The sequence below is a fragment of the Micropterus salmoides genome, unplaced genomic scaffold (genome assembly GCF_014851395.1).
Source record: "Micropterus salmoides isolate LMB-PRFRI ecotype aquatic unplaced genomic scaffold, ASM1485139v1 Ms_hic_scaffold_3, whole genome shotgun sequence".
NCBI classification, from domain to species: Eukaryota; Metazoa; Chordata; class Actinopteri; order Centrarchiformes; family Centrarchidae; genus Micropterus; species Micropterus salmoides.
This window is the reverse complement of record NW_024042261.1, coordinates 1780250-1794961: the sequence shown is the minus strand read 5'-3', so window position 1 is coordinate 1794961 and position 14712 is coordinate 1780250. Positions and strand designations below refer to the sequence as shown.

The 14712-nt window shown below is 44.8% G+C and overlaps 1 protein-coding gene across 3 annotated transcripts in view; it reads right to left on the bottom strand.

Moving 5' to 3' along the window:
- Positions 1–14712, bottom strand: part of adamts17 (ADAM metallopeptidase with thrombospondin type 1 motif, 17) — a 230929-nt gene that overhangs the window by 69493 nt on the left and 146724 nt on the right. For all 3 annotated transcript variants that reach the window (XM_038693288.1, XM_038693289.1, XM_038693290.1), the window contains one exon: positions 12891–13060. In XM_038693288.1, coding sequence (XP_038549216.1) covers positions 12891–13060 — 170 coding nt within the window. The remainder of the gene's footprint in view (positions 1–12890; positions 13061–14712) is intronic.

Here is a 14712-nt window from a genome sequence, read left to right as displayed (position 1 = left end):
AAGTGTGTACATTTGCCGACTTATTCCAAATGAAGGCATATATATGTTATCTTCTTACTAGGTTAAAGGTTTGTTTATTATTCCTAGTCTCCAGACTATCTTTTCTGTGTATGCTTAATTAGGTACAGTGCGCAGGCGTTTCACCTTTATGTTTCATTTTCGTTTAGTTGATGTTCAGGACTGGGACGCCTTGCCAACAAACACACAAACAAAACTGACTAACTAACGTCACTAATATCCAACTAACAAGCTATCATAGCGGTAGCATTCCGGCTACCTAGTATGTGGATGAGTATTGCGTATGTGTGCGCAATAAAGCTCATAATGTGACTCGAGTTGTATCCGCCGTATTTGTCCTGAAACCCTTCCAGTGGGGAGTTTGAGCTATAGCAGGTAGCTCAGTAGAGAACTGGACAGTTGTAAACCGTCGTCGAAGCCGTGCCAGAGACTACACGGACCCCGAGCGGAAGAGAGCCATTGTTGATGACTGGCGCCGGGATCGGACACTCGGCTTCTGAAGCAGCCGTCAACAACACCGCTACAAGGCAGATGACAAGCCAGATCTAGAGAGCTTAAAGCGGAAACGCTCAAATTCGCAACGAAATTTCACAACACGTATAAACCGCCTTGACGTTAGTGCTGGCCGTTTACGTGAAGTTGAGTTGTCAGAGACTGAAGGATGATTATGACAAACTCCTCGATGTCAGTAATGAGTATGTTGACGCACAGAACCAGATAGACCGTACGGGTGACGACAGTGAGCCTGACGCCCTAGCGAAGAGAGATGCCAGTGAGCAAAAGGTTCCTAGAAACTGAGAGCAAGATCATGGAAATTCTGTGGTCCAAGTATGCAGTGCCGGACATAGACGCTCTTGTAACACAGTTCAAGTCTGCTCTTGATCGGGCTGAGGCGTTCAGGAAAAGTAAGGTAGTGCCATGGATACAGCAAAGGGTCGAAAGTGTAAAGCTGGATAGGAAACTCCATGAACTCAGGGAGGCCGCGTACACTTGGAGAGACTATCGGCCCCATGGAACAGAAAAATGGATGCTCCTTTTATCAATGAGAGAGGACAAGGAGCAACTGATGGATGAGTGGACATGCCGACGTGATAATGAGGTCATTAAGAGGAACAGTACAGAACCAAAGGACGATGCAGACGGAGGTGAGGAGGAAGAGGATGAAGATGTGGGAGGCGATGATGCCTCCCGATGGGCCTATCACAACAGCCATCAACAGCCTTACAGCTGCAGATAACTGTATATGTTACGACCTCTCCTTCATTCATGTTCTCTGACAGAGCAAGCATCTCTACCGGTGCTGCTGAAGGTGCTGCTGTCACTAGTCAACCTCAGGGCAGGTATGTAGCAGCTACCACACACAGTACTCCCCAAGAGACATTACAGCCCAACTTGCAGTCAGGACGGTCTGATGGTGGACTTAGTGTCAGTTTCGCCCAACCTCCGACCCATGCCAGCATGCCACAACTGATGACTGTTGACCCGTCAATGTCAGCATGGGACAAGGTAGTAGCGTGCCATATAGCAGCCCTGGTTTGTACGCTGGTGGGGATAACAGCTCTCAATGGGCCCGAACAAAAATAAGGCTCACGCGCAAGCGGAACCAATGGGGTAAAGGGAATGCAAAAAACTTTATTTGCTAGACAGTATAGGTGAGTCTGTGAAAAGTGAGCTCAGACTGTTGCGTAGCAGAGATACAAACGATATCTTCAGGGAATTAGAGAACTGTTATGGTGACAAAGCACAAACGGCAGAAGAGATTGTGTTGGAGCTTCAATCACGACCTGCTGTGAAAAACCACCAGCCACGAAAAACGTTAGAGTTGATTCTAGCGGTGGAGAGAGCAGTATTGGACCTCGCAGACCTGGGGTGCACAGACGCTGTACAGAACCAGCTGGCGATATGGTCTTTGGAGAGTAAACTCCCTTATGTTATGAAAAGAGATTGGCTCATGTGTGTGATAAACCCTGTTAACGACGTCCACCAAGGAAACCTTTTCGACAGGCTCTTGCTGTTCCTGAAAGACCAAAAGTTGTTGCTCATGAGGTTGGGGCAGTTGCTGCCCAGCAAGCCATGGCCTGCTAATGCTCCTGAGCGACCAAGCTACCGGGAGAAACCAGGTGACAGATGGAGAGAAAAGAAGTCGTTCACTAAGACTATGGCAAGTGAAGTCAAAAGAGACTCCAAAGCAGTTGCCATGTGCTGTGTGTGGTGATGAAGAACACGGAGGTAAACTGTTTCGCTGGAAAACTTTCAGGAAGGCCAGTCTGTCGGAGAAGAAATCTCAGGTGAAAAAGGCAAGAGCGTGTACGAAGTGCCTGGAGGTTCACAGGGTTGACAGTGGGTGCACTCCAAAGTTCCTCTGTCTAAGGAGGAGTGTAAGAAAGGCGACACACCAGTGGACCACCACTATTTCCTCTGCCCTAAGGCATCAACTAAGAAGGATGCTACCAAGACGGAAAACAAAGCAGGGGAAAAGAGGGGACCTCGTGGTCCGACAGAGGAGCGGGAGGCTGTGTTCGCCGAGTTGGGGCTGACTCCCCACCAGTTAGAGGCGGTCCGCAAAGCCTGTACTAACAAGGCAATGTCGTCAGTGTGTTCTGGCAAGGGTCTGATAGAACACAGCGGCTTGAAAGAACATCCAGTCCTCATGATGTTTGTACCTGTCATGACAAAGAGAGGAGACAGTCTTGGAGCTTTGGTTGATCTCGCGTCTGACACAAATTGCATTACACACCAAGCTGCGGAAAGGCTCGGGCTGACAGGTGAACCAATCTCCCTTGTCGTGTATGGTGTCGGCACGATGAGGGTGAAAGCTGATACAAAAAGGTATCTCGTGACAATAAAAGTGTGGGCATCACGAGGAACCCTGAAGTTTCACGAGATGATCTGCTACGGGATAGAAGTGGATCGTGTGGTGAGATCAGAGCAACTAGAGCAGTTCTTTCCTGAAGCTAAGCTGGGAGAACTGGCCCGCCCAGAGAAGATCGATCTATTGATCAGTACTCAAGAAGGTCAATTAGCTCCACAAAGGCTGCAAAGGGTCAGCAACCTGGTGTTGTGGGATGGTTCTCTGGGCAAGATCGTGAGTGGTGTGCATCCAGACCTCTTCGAAGAAGTGGTGTTGACCACATGGCAGTCAGAGACGCACTTCGCTCACTTAATGAAGACGGTAGCCGTCAAAGTTGAAGAACATTTTGTGGGAAGGCCAGGAAGCCATTTGGAGCAAGAAAGCAGCGTAGAAGTTCGAACGACAGCAGTGTGCAATAAAGAGATCCTTGGGTGGCTAAAATGGGATAGCATCTGTGCTGCCTGTGACCCTGCCTATGGAGGGTGTCGCTGTGGACAGTGCCCACTGGGAGGAAAGGAGATTTCCCTGGCTGATGAGAAGAAGAGCTGGAGATAATAAAGGCAGGTCTAAACTTCAGGGAGAGAGACGCCCACAGCGACCAGCCACACTGGGATGTGAAGTACCCCTGGAAAGAAAACCCAGCCTCTCTTCTCAACAACCGAAAGGCTGTGGAAGCAACGTTCCTGAGGGCTGAGAAGCGGCTTGCGAAAGACCCTCTGTGGAAAGAGGCTTACATGAGGCAAGTCGGCGAGATGGTGGGGAGAGGAGCTGCTGTTAAACTCACTAAGGACATGATGGACAGCTGGAAAGGTGCTGTGTGGCGGGTGAGCCACTTAACCGCTCTAAATCCCCACTCAGTGACTACGCCAGTGCGCCTCGTCTTGAATAGCAGCCAGGAGTTCAGAGGGGTGTGCATGAATAGCATTTTGCTCAAAGGCCCAGACGTCCTAAATCCCATCAGAGCGGTGCTTCTCAGATTCCGGGAAGGAAAACATGCAGCTATTGGAGACATCACCAAGATGTACAATTCGGTTTGGTTGGAGGAACAAGAGGTCCATGTATTATGCTGTCGTGAGGGTGAACATGGGGGACAAACCAGCGGGGTGCATTGCACAGGTTGCCATGCGAGAGACAGCGAAGTTGCCCCAGTTCTCTGATATGAAGGAGGAAAGAAGAGTCATCGAGGAAGACTCCTACGTCGATGACCTCCTCACGTCCCATAATGACCCACACTGTCTAGACAAGCTCCAAGAGGGAGTAGAGAAAATACTGAAAGCAGGAGGCTTCTACCTCAAGCCTTGGGTCCGGTCCGGTCAAAGTGGGAGGCGGGATGGGACAGAGTCCAGGCCAGTGACTCTGACATTGCCCAACCAGCTAAGGGAGGAAGATAACAAAGCCCTGGGGGTTGGTTACCTCGCGCAAGAGGACAAACTCTTTGTGATGGTCTCCATCAACGTCTCCAGAAGGAGGAAGATAATGAGAACCGAGGTCGACCTCACTGAAGAAGAAGTGGTAGTAAAGACTCCAAAGCCACTGATGCGTCGTGTTCTACTGAGCCAGATCACCGGACTATATGACCTGATTGGTCTAGTAACACCTGTGAAACAGAAAGGAGTGATCCTTGTGAGAAGAGCCTTCCAGGAAGCTTACTAAAGACACCTGGGATGAACCTCTGTCTGATGAGCTCAGAGGAAAGGCAATTGAACTGTTCAAGTACGCTAGTTTGAGTAGCATTAAATTCCACAGACGCCTCACGCCCTCTGACTGGAGGGGTAAACCCTGGGGAATTACATTTTCTGACGGGAGCTGCGAGTCCTATGGCGCTGTATTGTACTTGCGATGAGAGACGTCAAATGGTGTGGTCACCCAGCTGGTAAAATCAGCTGTCAAAAGGCCAAGTTAACCCCACTCAACCAAAAAAGTGACGCAGTAAAGGCTGAGGTATGCGGGGCTGTCTTTGCCACACGTCTAAAGGGATAGGTATTGAAGCATGGAAAGGTTAGATGTGGAGAAGTGGTACCACTTCATTGATAGTCAGACAGTGCTGGGGGCCAAGAGGCCCATAAGGTTAACCACGAAGGTGTTGCTGGCACACTCCTCCGTGTGAGGTCTAAAGCATGCTGGGACCAAGGATTGCCAGAAATGTCATTGACTCCTGTATGCACTGTCGAAAGACCAAAGCGAGAATGAGCAAACAGGTGATGAGTGAGCTTCCCCTCGAACGAATTGAACCAGCCGCACCTTTCGAGTTTACGACATTGGACCTTTTCGGACCGTATGTTGTTAAAGATACTATAAGACGAAGAAAAAAATAAAAATCTGGGGTGTAGTGTTCAGCTGTATGGCTTTGAGAGCAGTACATGCTGACATAGTGGAAGATCTGTCGACGGAAGGATACCAGCGCTTTACAGCTCTCAGGGGTCACCCAAGAAAGCTCTGGTCGGATCAAGGGACAAACTTTGTGGGCGCCAGACCAGTATTAAAGGAGCTTTATGAGTTCCTAAGTGGCATTAACAAGGATCAGGTCCAGAAGAAGGCTGCAGCTGTAGGGACCGACTGGATGTGGGTATTTCACCTGGCGGACTATCCCCACTGAAATGCGGCAGCTGAGGCAGCTGTTTGTGTACTCAAGACAGCATTAAGCAATGTTGGCAAAGAATGTAACCTGACAGCGCTGGAGTTCCAGACCCTCCTGTACCTTGCTGCTAACCTGTCAAATGAGAGACCGATCGGTGCCAGAGCCCAGTTAAAAGATGAGACCGTGGAAGTCATCACTCTCAACTTTCTTCTGCTTGGATGCGCAGGACCCAGTGAGGACTCCCACAAGTAGTCCCTGTCCTTTAAGTAGGATTCAAACCATTTTAGTACTGTGCCAGAAAGTCCAACCCAGTTTTCAAGTCTGTCTAGTAATATGTTGTGGTCGACCATGTCGAATGCAGCACTGAGATCCAATAATACTAAGACTGAAATTCTGCCACTGTCAGTGTTTAAATGGATGTCATTGAAGACCTTAACAAGAGCCGTCTCAGTGCTGTGGTCAAAAACCTGACTGAAAGACATCAAAACAGTTATTTAGTGCCAAGAAAGCACTAAGCTGTTGAAAAACAGCCTTTTCAATGATTTTACTTAAAAATGGGAGATTTGATATGGGCCTAGAAGAAGGACCGCCTTGCATTTCTCAGTTCTAAATTATAAATGCGAAGTCTCTCTTTATAGATGTCATAATGAACCTGGAGATTTGTTTTCCGCCACCTGCGTTCAGCTTTTCGACACTCTTTTTTGAGTTCTAACCAGCGTGGCATTTCTCCATGGAGATCTTCTCTTACCAGAAACCACCTTCACCTTGGCTGGTGCAATGGCATCAATAACATTTGTAATTTTAGAACTGAAATTATCTACAAGCTCATTCACTGAGACCTGTGAGAATCAATAAATTTTTCACTAGTGTTTTCAGTGATATGCCGTTTTGTGATTACCTCTGTTTGTACATTTGTGTGCATGCAGATAGCAATCTCAAAGCAAACACAGGAATGATCAGAGAGTGCAACACCGGTCACCACAACCTTGGAAATGTCCAGACCCTTGGGGATGACTAAGTCCAAAGTGTGCCCCTTATTGTGTATGGGCTCCGTCACATGTTGGGTCAGTCCATAATTATCAAGAACACAACACAGTTCTGTAGTCCCTCTGTCCTGGGGGTTGTCAACATGGATGTTAAAATCACCAACAATAACTACACAGTCAAAGTCAATACAAATTATAGACAGCAGTTCACCAAAGTCATCAAAAAAGTTTGCACAGTATTTAGGGGGCCTGTAGATATTTAGAAAAATAGCTCGAGAAGAGGAATTCAGCTGAACAGGGCATATGCAAAAGAAGCAAAATTCCCATAAAACATCTTTTTGCATTGGAGGGAGTCATTTAACAAAATGGCAACTCCACCTCCTCTCTTATGCACTTAGCTTCACTCATAAAACTGAAGTTGGGAGGGGTAGACTCGATAAGAACAGCTGCACTGTTATCTTGGTCCAACCAAGTTTCAGTTAAAAACATGAAATTAAGATTGTGATTGATTATAAAATCATTGATTAAAAATGTTTTTCCTGCCAAAGACCTAACATTTAACAAAGCTAATTTTAGTGTGTTAAAAACATTATCTGGCCCACTGTTTTCGACAGGCTGCGGCTGACGAGGAATTAATACTAAATTTGCAGGATATGTTGAGTGCTTCCTGTTTCACACACATTCACCATGCTTACCTGTCAAGACAGGGATGGAGAAGACTGCCGGCACACTGGGCCCCGGCTTGTCCTGGGAAGAGTCATGAGTGCTATTTTCCTTGTAGCCTGGACCCAGCACATATCAGACAGAGCTTACTGGGCTTTTTTGCCATTGCAGAGCCCCAAGGTGGGTTGTGCGCTGTATTTGTGACACATGTGTCAAACCTGGAAGACTTAGAACCAGTGGTGGAGGTGGACGGTCAGGGGGGTTTATGGTAGAGAAAATGGGCGTGGAGCGAGGGAAGGTGCGGGGAGTAAATTTTGTCCCAGCTCTAACCAGGTCTTCCATGTGATCAGTGAAGTCCAACAGGGGGGAGAGGGGAGAATGGGTCTCTGGAGATAAGGGTGACCTGGATGGGGATTTGGGGGATAGAGATGGTGAATCCTCACTGTTGGTTTTCAGTGAGGGAGATGGAGGCTCTTCCTCTTGGCTCAGTTGTCTCCCGTGATCAGAGCTCTCTTCCGGCGGGGGCTGAGGTGGCTCTCCTTCAAGGTTTCTGGCATGTAGTGTTATATGTTCTTCTTGTTTAGATTCCTCTTGTTTCTTGTCCTTTGCAGAGGGAACAGATGAGTGATACAGAAAGTAAAACAGGTTGGAGCTGAACAATTTTACTCCTGACTTGTTAAGGCAAAGTCCATCTGCCTTAAAAAGATGTCTGCGGTCCCACAGAAAGTAAAAATTTTCGATGAAATGCACTGAATGGACAGTATATGCCGTTGAGAGCCATGTGTTCAATGCCATTAATCTGCTGAATCTCTCAGCTCCTCTTCAGATTGGCAGTATAGGGCCACTGATAAACACCTCAGCATTCAAAGAGCTGACTGTGTTCAACAGATTATTAAAATCCTCTTTCAAGACTTCAGACTGTTGCATTGGTCCCGATGTGCAGTATGATGTTTTCACAGTAGGATGTTCAGCCACGATATACAGGATTCTTTCTGCCAAGTCAGACACTGTATCCTTCGGAAAGCAGAGTATTTTGGTGTTCTTACTGCACATGCTTACATCGTTTACAGCAGAGTCACCCACAATCAGAGTTTGAGGCCCAGTCGTTAGCTTTCCCTGCAGCCTTTTACTTTCTGATTTACTCTCAGTCCTTACCCTTCTGTGTGAGGATGGGATGTTATCCAGGTCATCAAACGGAGATCCAGGGTCCTGCAATAGTGGTGAAAATCTGTTCTGCTGTTGCACACTCAGTTGTTGGGGAGGTTAGTTGCTAACTCTCCCTTTCGCAGCTGTCCACGGCTGTGTCCTACCAAGAACAAGGGTTGAAGAGGCGCTCTGCCTGGATGATAATGCAGGCCAGCCAGTCACATCACAATCTCAGTGCGCTGGGTTCTGCCTGTTACTCGTCCTCCCATTTCCCCAGGAAAAGATTTACTCTTAGGCTTTGCACCAAGAGCGTTCCAGAGAGGACTCCCACTTTCAGATTTATTACCCAGTACACAGGCCTCCTGCTTGTTGGTAGTCTTGTTGGTGCTAATTAGCCGTGTGTTAGCATGGTCTTGTCCACTGTTGTGGGTCCACGGTAAAGTGGTGTCATTCCCACATAGTCCATTCACTTCCACATTCACTTCTAACCTGTGGATCTTGGTTTCCAGCACTGCAATTTTCTGTAGAAGTCTTCCGTGGAGAAGGGGGGCATCTTGTTGCTAATTAGCATTAGCTATAACTCCAGTCACTGCAGTACAGGCTAGTGCTACTGATAAGCCGCACTCGCGTAGCACTAAGATCATAAAAGTTTTTAAAGTATGGCAAGAGCCAACTTTATCTGACAGTCCCAGTGATTTAAAAGTATCCAAGAGCTGCTGATTTCTAGCAGAAAAAAGGGAGTTTAAGCAGAAGAATGCAAGCAGAGGCAAGAGCAAGCAGCAAAGCGTCTGCACTGTAAGAAAGCAGGAAGCAGCTATCAAGAGGTAGTTATTCATGTTGTGATACAGTACGTTCATATCCAAGTATGCAGTGTTATTTGCATGGTCATGGAGTGAATGTTCATATCTAGAAGTTTAACTGTTATGTTATGGTCATGGGGGCCTACTTGGATTCTAGAATCAGTGGGAGGTGTAGAGCTTTCCAGCAGGTATAACTAGTGATTTACATATATATATATATATATATCACAAGTGATGGATGGTATTATTATGTTCTGGAGTATTCGAGAAATAAGTTTGTACATTTACCGACTTATTCCAAATGAAGGCATATATATCGCCAATATCTTCTTACTAGGTTAAAGGTTTGTTTATTATTCCTAACAAGCTATCGTAGCGGTAGCATTCAGGCTACCTAGTATGTGGATGAGTATTGTGTATGTGTGCGCAATAAAGCTTATAACGTGACTCGAGTTGTATCCACTGTACTTGTCCTGAAACCCTTCCAGTGGGGAGTTTATTGAGCTATTGCAGGTAGCTCAGTAGAGAACTCTACATTCTGAAATGCTCCCTGTGGGATATGCAGCCTGAAGAGCTGAGCTGAGAAGAAGGTAGTAGAAGCACAAAAAGGACAAATTAATAAGTCTGCACGCGCCGCTGCTGAAACCATTCTGAGACGCTTCCAGTGGACTTTGATGCCATGCTATGGATGCATCAAAACCAAGATGCAGCTGTAACGTGTCGTAACCCGAGTCAGTGGATTTCTGGCGCTTGTAATTGGCGAGCAGATCTGTCACACAAGGATGAGAAGGGAATGAATTTGTAATTGCATGACTGTTTAAAATGGGTCAGATGCGCTGTATAATTAACCTACATTTTAATCACCACCTTCACGATTAGCTAATCGCATTCTTTCAAACCACAATTTCGATTTGAAAACGATTAATCGTTCAGCTGTATATGACACCTGCCTCCGAAGTTTGTATAAGCAACGTACCACTGCACTGAACAAGACCAGGTCAGGCACGCCTGAGTCAGAGTTCTGAAATACTTAAATATAATAAAAAAATCACTTATCTTCAGCTATGGGTAGGCCTGTTTCTGGATCAGCTTCCCCTGTGCTGGACCCTCTGCTTGTACAGCTACATATGCATGAGAAGGACATCAGTAATAAATATAATTAACAATAATCCATTTTCTAATGCAATCAATGAATGATTGCCTACCCAGCCCTGCACATTGGCCCTGTACCTGCCACTGCTTTGTCTGGTTCCATTGTCCTTCTCCCCCTGCTTCTCTTCCTTGTCCTTCTCCTGCAGCTCCTCCTGTTCCTCCTCCTCATCAATATGACTGGGGTCATCATCACCCTGTCCCTCTCTCACCTCCACTGACCTAGCAGCTAATATGCATATACAGAGATTCCTCACTTATAGAACAATGTTGTCTTGTTGTCTGTGATAACACATTGCAAACTGTTGTTTATAATATATATAAATATATAAAATAGCCTATATGCCTATACATAAATGCATATATAAAAAATTTCATTAGGCCTATATATGATCTATACATTACTTATCAGTGCCTGTGCTGGGTCTGCCACAACACCTATCGACCAAGGAAGTGGTCGGTTAATTTGGCACATTTAGCTGCCTCTTGTGCAAAAGTTTTTTTCTTCTTAATTCATATTTCTTTGGCACCACACATTTCTTTTTCCTCTTTATTTCTTTTCGACATATTTACCTTCTCTGCTTGTCACACAACCCTGGGTTGAGTTTAGCCCTGACAAAACGTATTGAGATTGAACTCGTCTCATATGGACGCTGTAGAGCGAATCAGATTTCAGCAAAAACGAGGACTGCTCATATCCCCCCTCAATATTATAAGTATTATTTTGGCCCAGACACTGTTCGCAGCCAGCTCTCTCTCTCTCTCTCTCTCTCGGCACAGTTACGCTGTCATTCTGTGGGAAACACTGTATTTCCATATAATTGGGATTCATGTTGATAAATAGGCCTATGGGTGGGCAGGAGGGTGAGTGTGAGCAAGTTTTCTCAATGCGACAACCCTGTCCATTATTTAGTGACTGGTACGCTACCTTATCTGCCTTTTTGCTATCTTGGTTATTAAGTAATATACAGTATTCCACCGTGTTGTCCACCTTTAAATGGTCTGCATTACAACAACATGGGGCGCAGTGTCAAAGATGCGCTGTTTGTAGTCCATCTTCGGAATATTGTAGTTTCATCATGGCAAGCCACGTCAGTAACATCCGCCGTCGTATAATTACGTTGCTTAGAAAAGAGCAGTCGGATTCTCTGAGCCCCGCGGTCCACTTTTCCTAAGTCCTAACAGATTCTCCTTCACATCTTTCCATGACCTTATGACGTTTTTCATCGAGGTCAAGGAAAGGAGGTTAAGAAAGGAGATTTTTTTTGTCCACAGCCCTGCTGTGCTGCAGAGACAGGAGAAACAGGGAAAGAGCCAGGAGGTGCTGCATGAATATATGCTCATCAATACAGCACCTTAATCAAAAATGATTTTAAATATGCCTAGTAAAAATTTGGAAAATCAATATGGCGGTCCACGTTGATAATTATACAAATTATAGGCTGACTTCACCCCCAAACAAAGTAGTCTCCCCTGACTTTTTAACTAACATCATATCCATAACAGCAGCAAGGAGTGTGGTTTTCACAAAGCATATAGCCTAGGCCTAACGTTTCTTAACGCCACCGGCTGAAATAAAAAAATCAAGCAAGTAAATCCCGACTTTTAAACAGCAGTTTTACTGCACATGTAGCCTATTTATAAGAGCAATATTGCCAGAGTTTTTCTGTTGTGAGCAGATGCTTCAATAAATCAGATGTAGAAATGTTCGCACTGAAAGCTTTTTGCTGGTCGCACAGAGTTTACAATAGACGACAATGTTCTTTGCATCTTAGACTGTGACACAGTAATGGAGCAGCTACTTCCAGCTGTGGAAAGAACGCCTCTCTCCCTCGTTCTCCATTCTTCCTTAGTTTTGGCTGTCAGTGGACATGAACAACAAAGTCCGGTCCCGCTGAGCTGCAGCACAGTCGTGGATTTAAGTCAAGGATGGTGCGTTCAGTAACTAGTAATAATATTACCACACCAGAAAAGTAATTAGTTACAGTACTTAGTTACTGGGAAAAGTAATAGTATTACAGTAACGCATTACTGCCCAACACTACTCAAAAGCCACTATAATGTCCGTGATTAGCTCCGGCCACAGAGGCGCAGCCGTACTTTTTCAGATTTTGCTTATTTGTTCAGTTGCCATTGATTTTTGTGCTTCTACTATGGTTAAATAGGCTACATAGTTAAAAAAATTTTGTCTGTTTTAACTGTGTTTATTTTTGATGTACGATCGGGAGTCTGCAAAGGGTGTTTTATTTTGAAAATCGACCGGATTCTCTATGCCATTCTGTGTCTGACTTCCTGCCTGGTTCATCTGCTCTGTGCTGCTTGAGGTGACTTCTGTCAAAAATAGACTGGCAGCAAATATTGAACTTTAGCAAAACTTTAATTAAAAAAATATATATATATATATATAGTCCCAGTACACCCCTCCACACAATATTATAGTTGTAGGAATATTTCTATTCATATTCCTTATTAATGTTTATGTTAATTTGTCCAACATCCTTCATCTGACAACACCCCACTGTGTGGATAATTATGGAAGAACAAACACTGAAACAGGGTAAATTTTCTGTTACTGTATCTGCACCTATCACTCTTTCTTGTGGTGTACTACACATTTCTGTGCTGGGACCTTAAGTGAGGGGGCTGTTGCTTCAATAGCAATGATTGTGTGTGTGTGTGTGTGTGTGTGTGTGCCTCACCATCATTAATAATAGCAGTCAGCATGCTGCCCTTCTTTTTACTGGCGTGTCGGTCGTAGGACAGACACTGCAGGTCTCTGAAGCTGGGTGTTCCCTTGGGACAGGGAGGACCTTCGCAGGCCTTGTGCTCCACGCTGGCCTTCTGACAGTGTCGCCCACCAGGACCAGGCCTGCATGAGCAGGCACACACACACATCTGACAAGATTAATTGGCAGACTTTTTTGAGCAGGTATGATCATGAAAGTGCAAACAGGTTAGGGTTATCTATATATCTCTATATCTATCTATATTGCTACAACTATCGCTATTCATTTCTATACATCTGTCGGTATACATATCTATACATCTCTCTTGCTATACATATCTATACATCTGGCGCTCTACATATCTACACATCTTTCTTGCTATACATATCTATACATCTGTCGCTCTACATATCTACACATCTTTCTTGCTATACATATCTATACATCTGGCGCTCTACATATCTACACATCTTTCTTGCTATACATATCTATACATCTGTCGCTCTACATATCTACACATCTTTCTTGCTATACATATCTATACATCTGGCGCTCTACATATCTACACATCTTTCTTGCTATACATATCTATACATCTGGCGCTCTACACATCTACACATCTCTCTTGCTATACATATCTATACATCTCTCTCGCTATACATCTCTGTCGGTATACATATCTATACATGTCTCGCTATACATATCTATAAATCGCTATAGTTTTTTCTCTCTCTCTCCCTACACACACAGTCTCTCTCTCTCTCTCTCTCTCTCTCTCTCTCTCTTTCAGTATCAGTTCAGGTCATGTGCTTAATTGGTATGAATGTTTAAGTTAAACCAAGTTGCCAAAGTTGATTGCAGCAATATCAAAAGTTTACCTTTGAATAAGATTAATACAATCAAAACCATTCAATTTAGCAGTTAAAAAAACAAAAATAACAAATATAGATAAAACGTAAACTACAAATAAAAGTGAAACAGATGTAACCTGCCATGCAGCGAACGTAACGTGCAACAATTGGCTGAGTCACTCGCTGTATCTCAGGTTGTGACTCAGGGATGCTTGGCGGTGAGGTTTGCTGAATGTCCTTCTTCTAGGATTATTCTTAATTTATAGCTTTCTTGAAGATCTTTGAAATCCGGTATTATATTGCTCTCTTATGCTTCTATATTTATCACATTTCGGAAAAAATGTGTCTCTGTCTCCACCTCACCTGTTGTACAGTGACAGACTCCATAGAAGGGGTGGTGAGTGCATTGGATAAGACACGTGCCTTTGATGTAAGAGACCTGGGTTCAATTCCCCACTGTGTCATATTCACCATTGTGTCACATTCACCAATGTGTCACTGTGCAAGACACTACTAGAGAACTCCTAGTTGCTCCAGAGGCGTGTGCTCTTTTGGTAACCAGGACTTTTTATGTCTACCTTTTTCAATTGCAAGGGTGTGGTCACTGAGTCTGTACTTGGTAAGAATCTGCCTCTGCTTGATATCTCTGACAGCAGAGAGATATCCAGCCATTTCTTAATCTCTGTTTAGGGCCAGATAGCCATCTATTTGATGTTGGATTTTCTTTTCCTCCCAATGTTCCAAATAAGTATTTTTGTTTTGAGGGAGGTAGACGTTGAATCCTTAGAGAGACAAAATACAGTTACATATTAGGACCGGAGGCATACAGTCACTGCATTACATAGTAAAATATTTAAACTTTGCAGTAGGAGGAGCCCTTAGACAATGTCCTACCTGTTGGTTTCTCGAAAAGTCTGGACAATAGATGTCACTGTGTCCCGCCT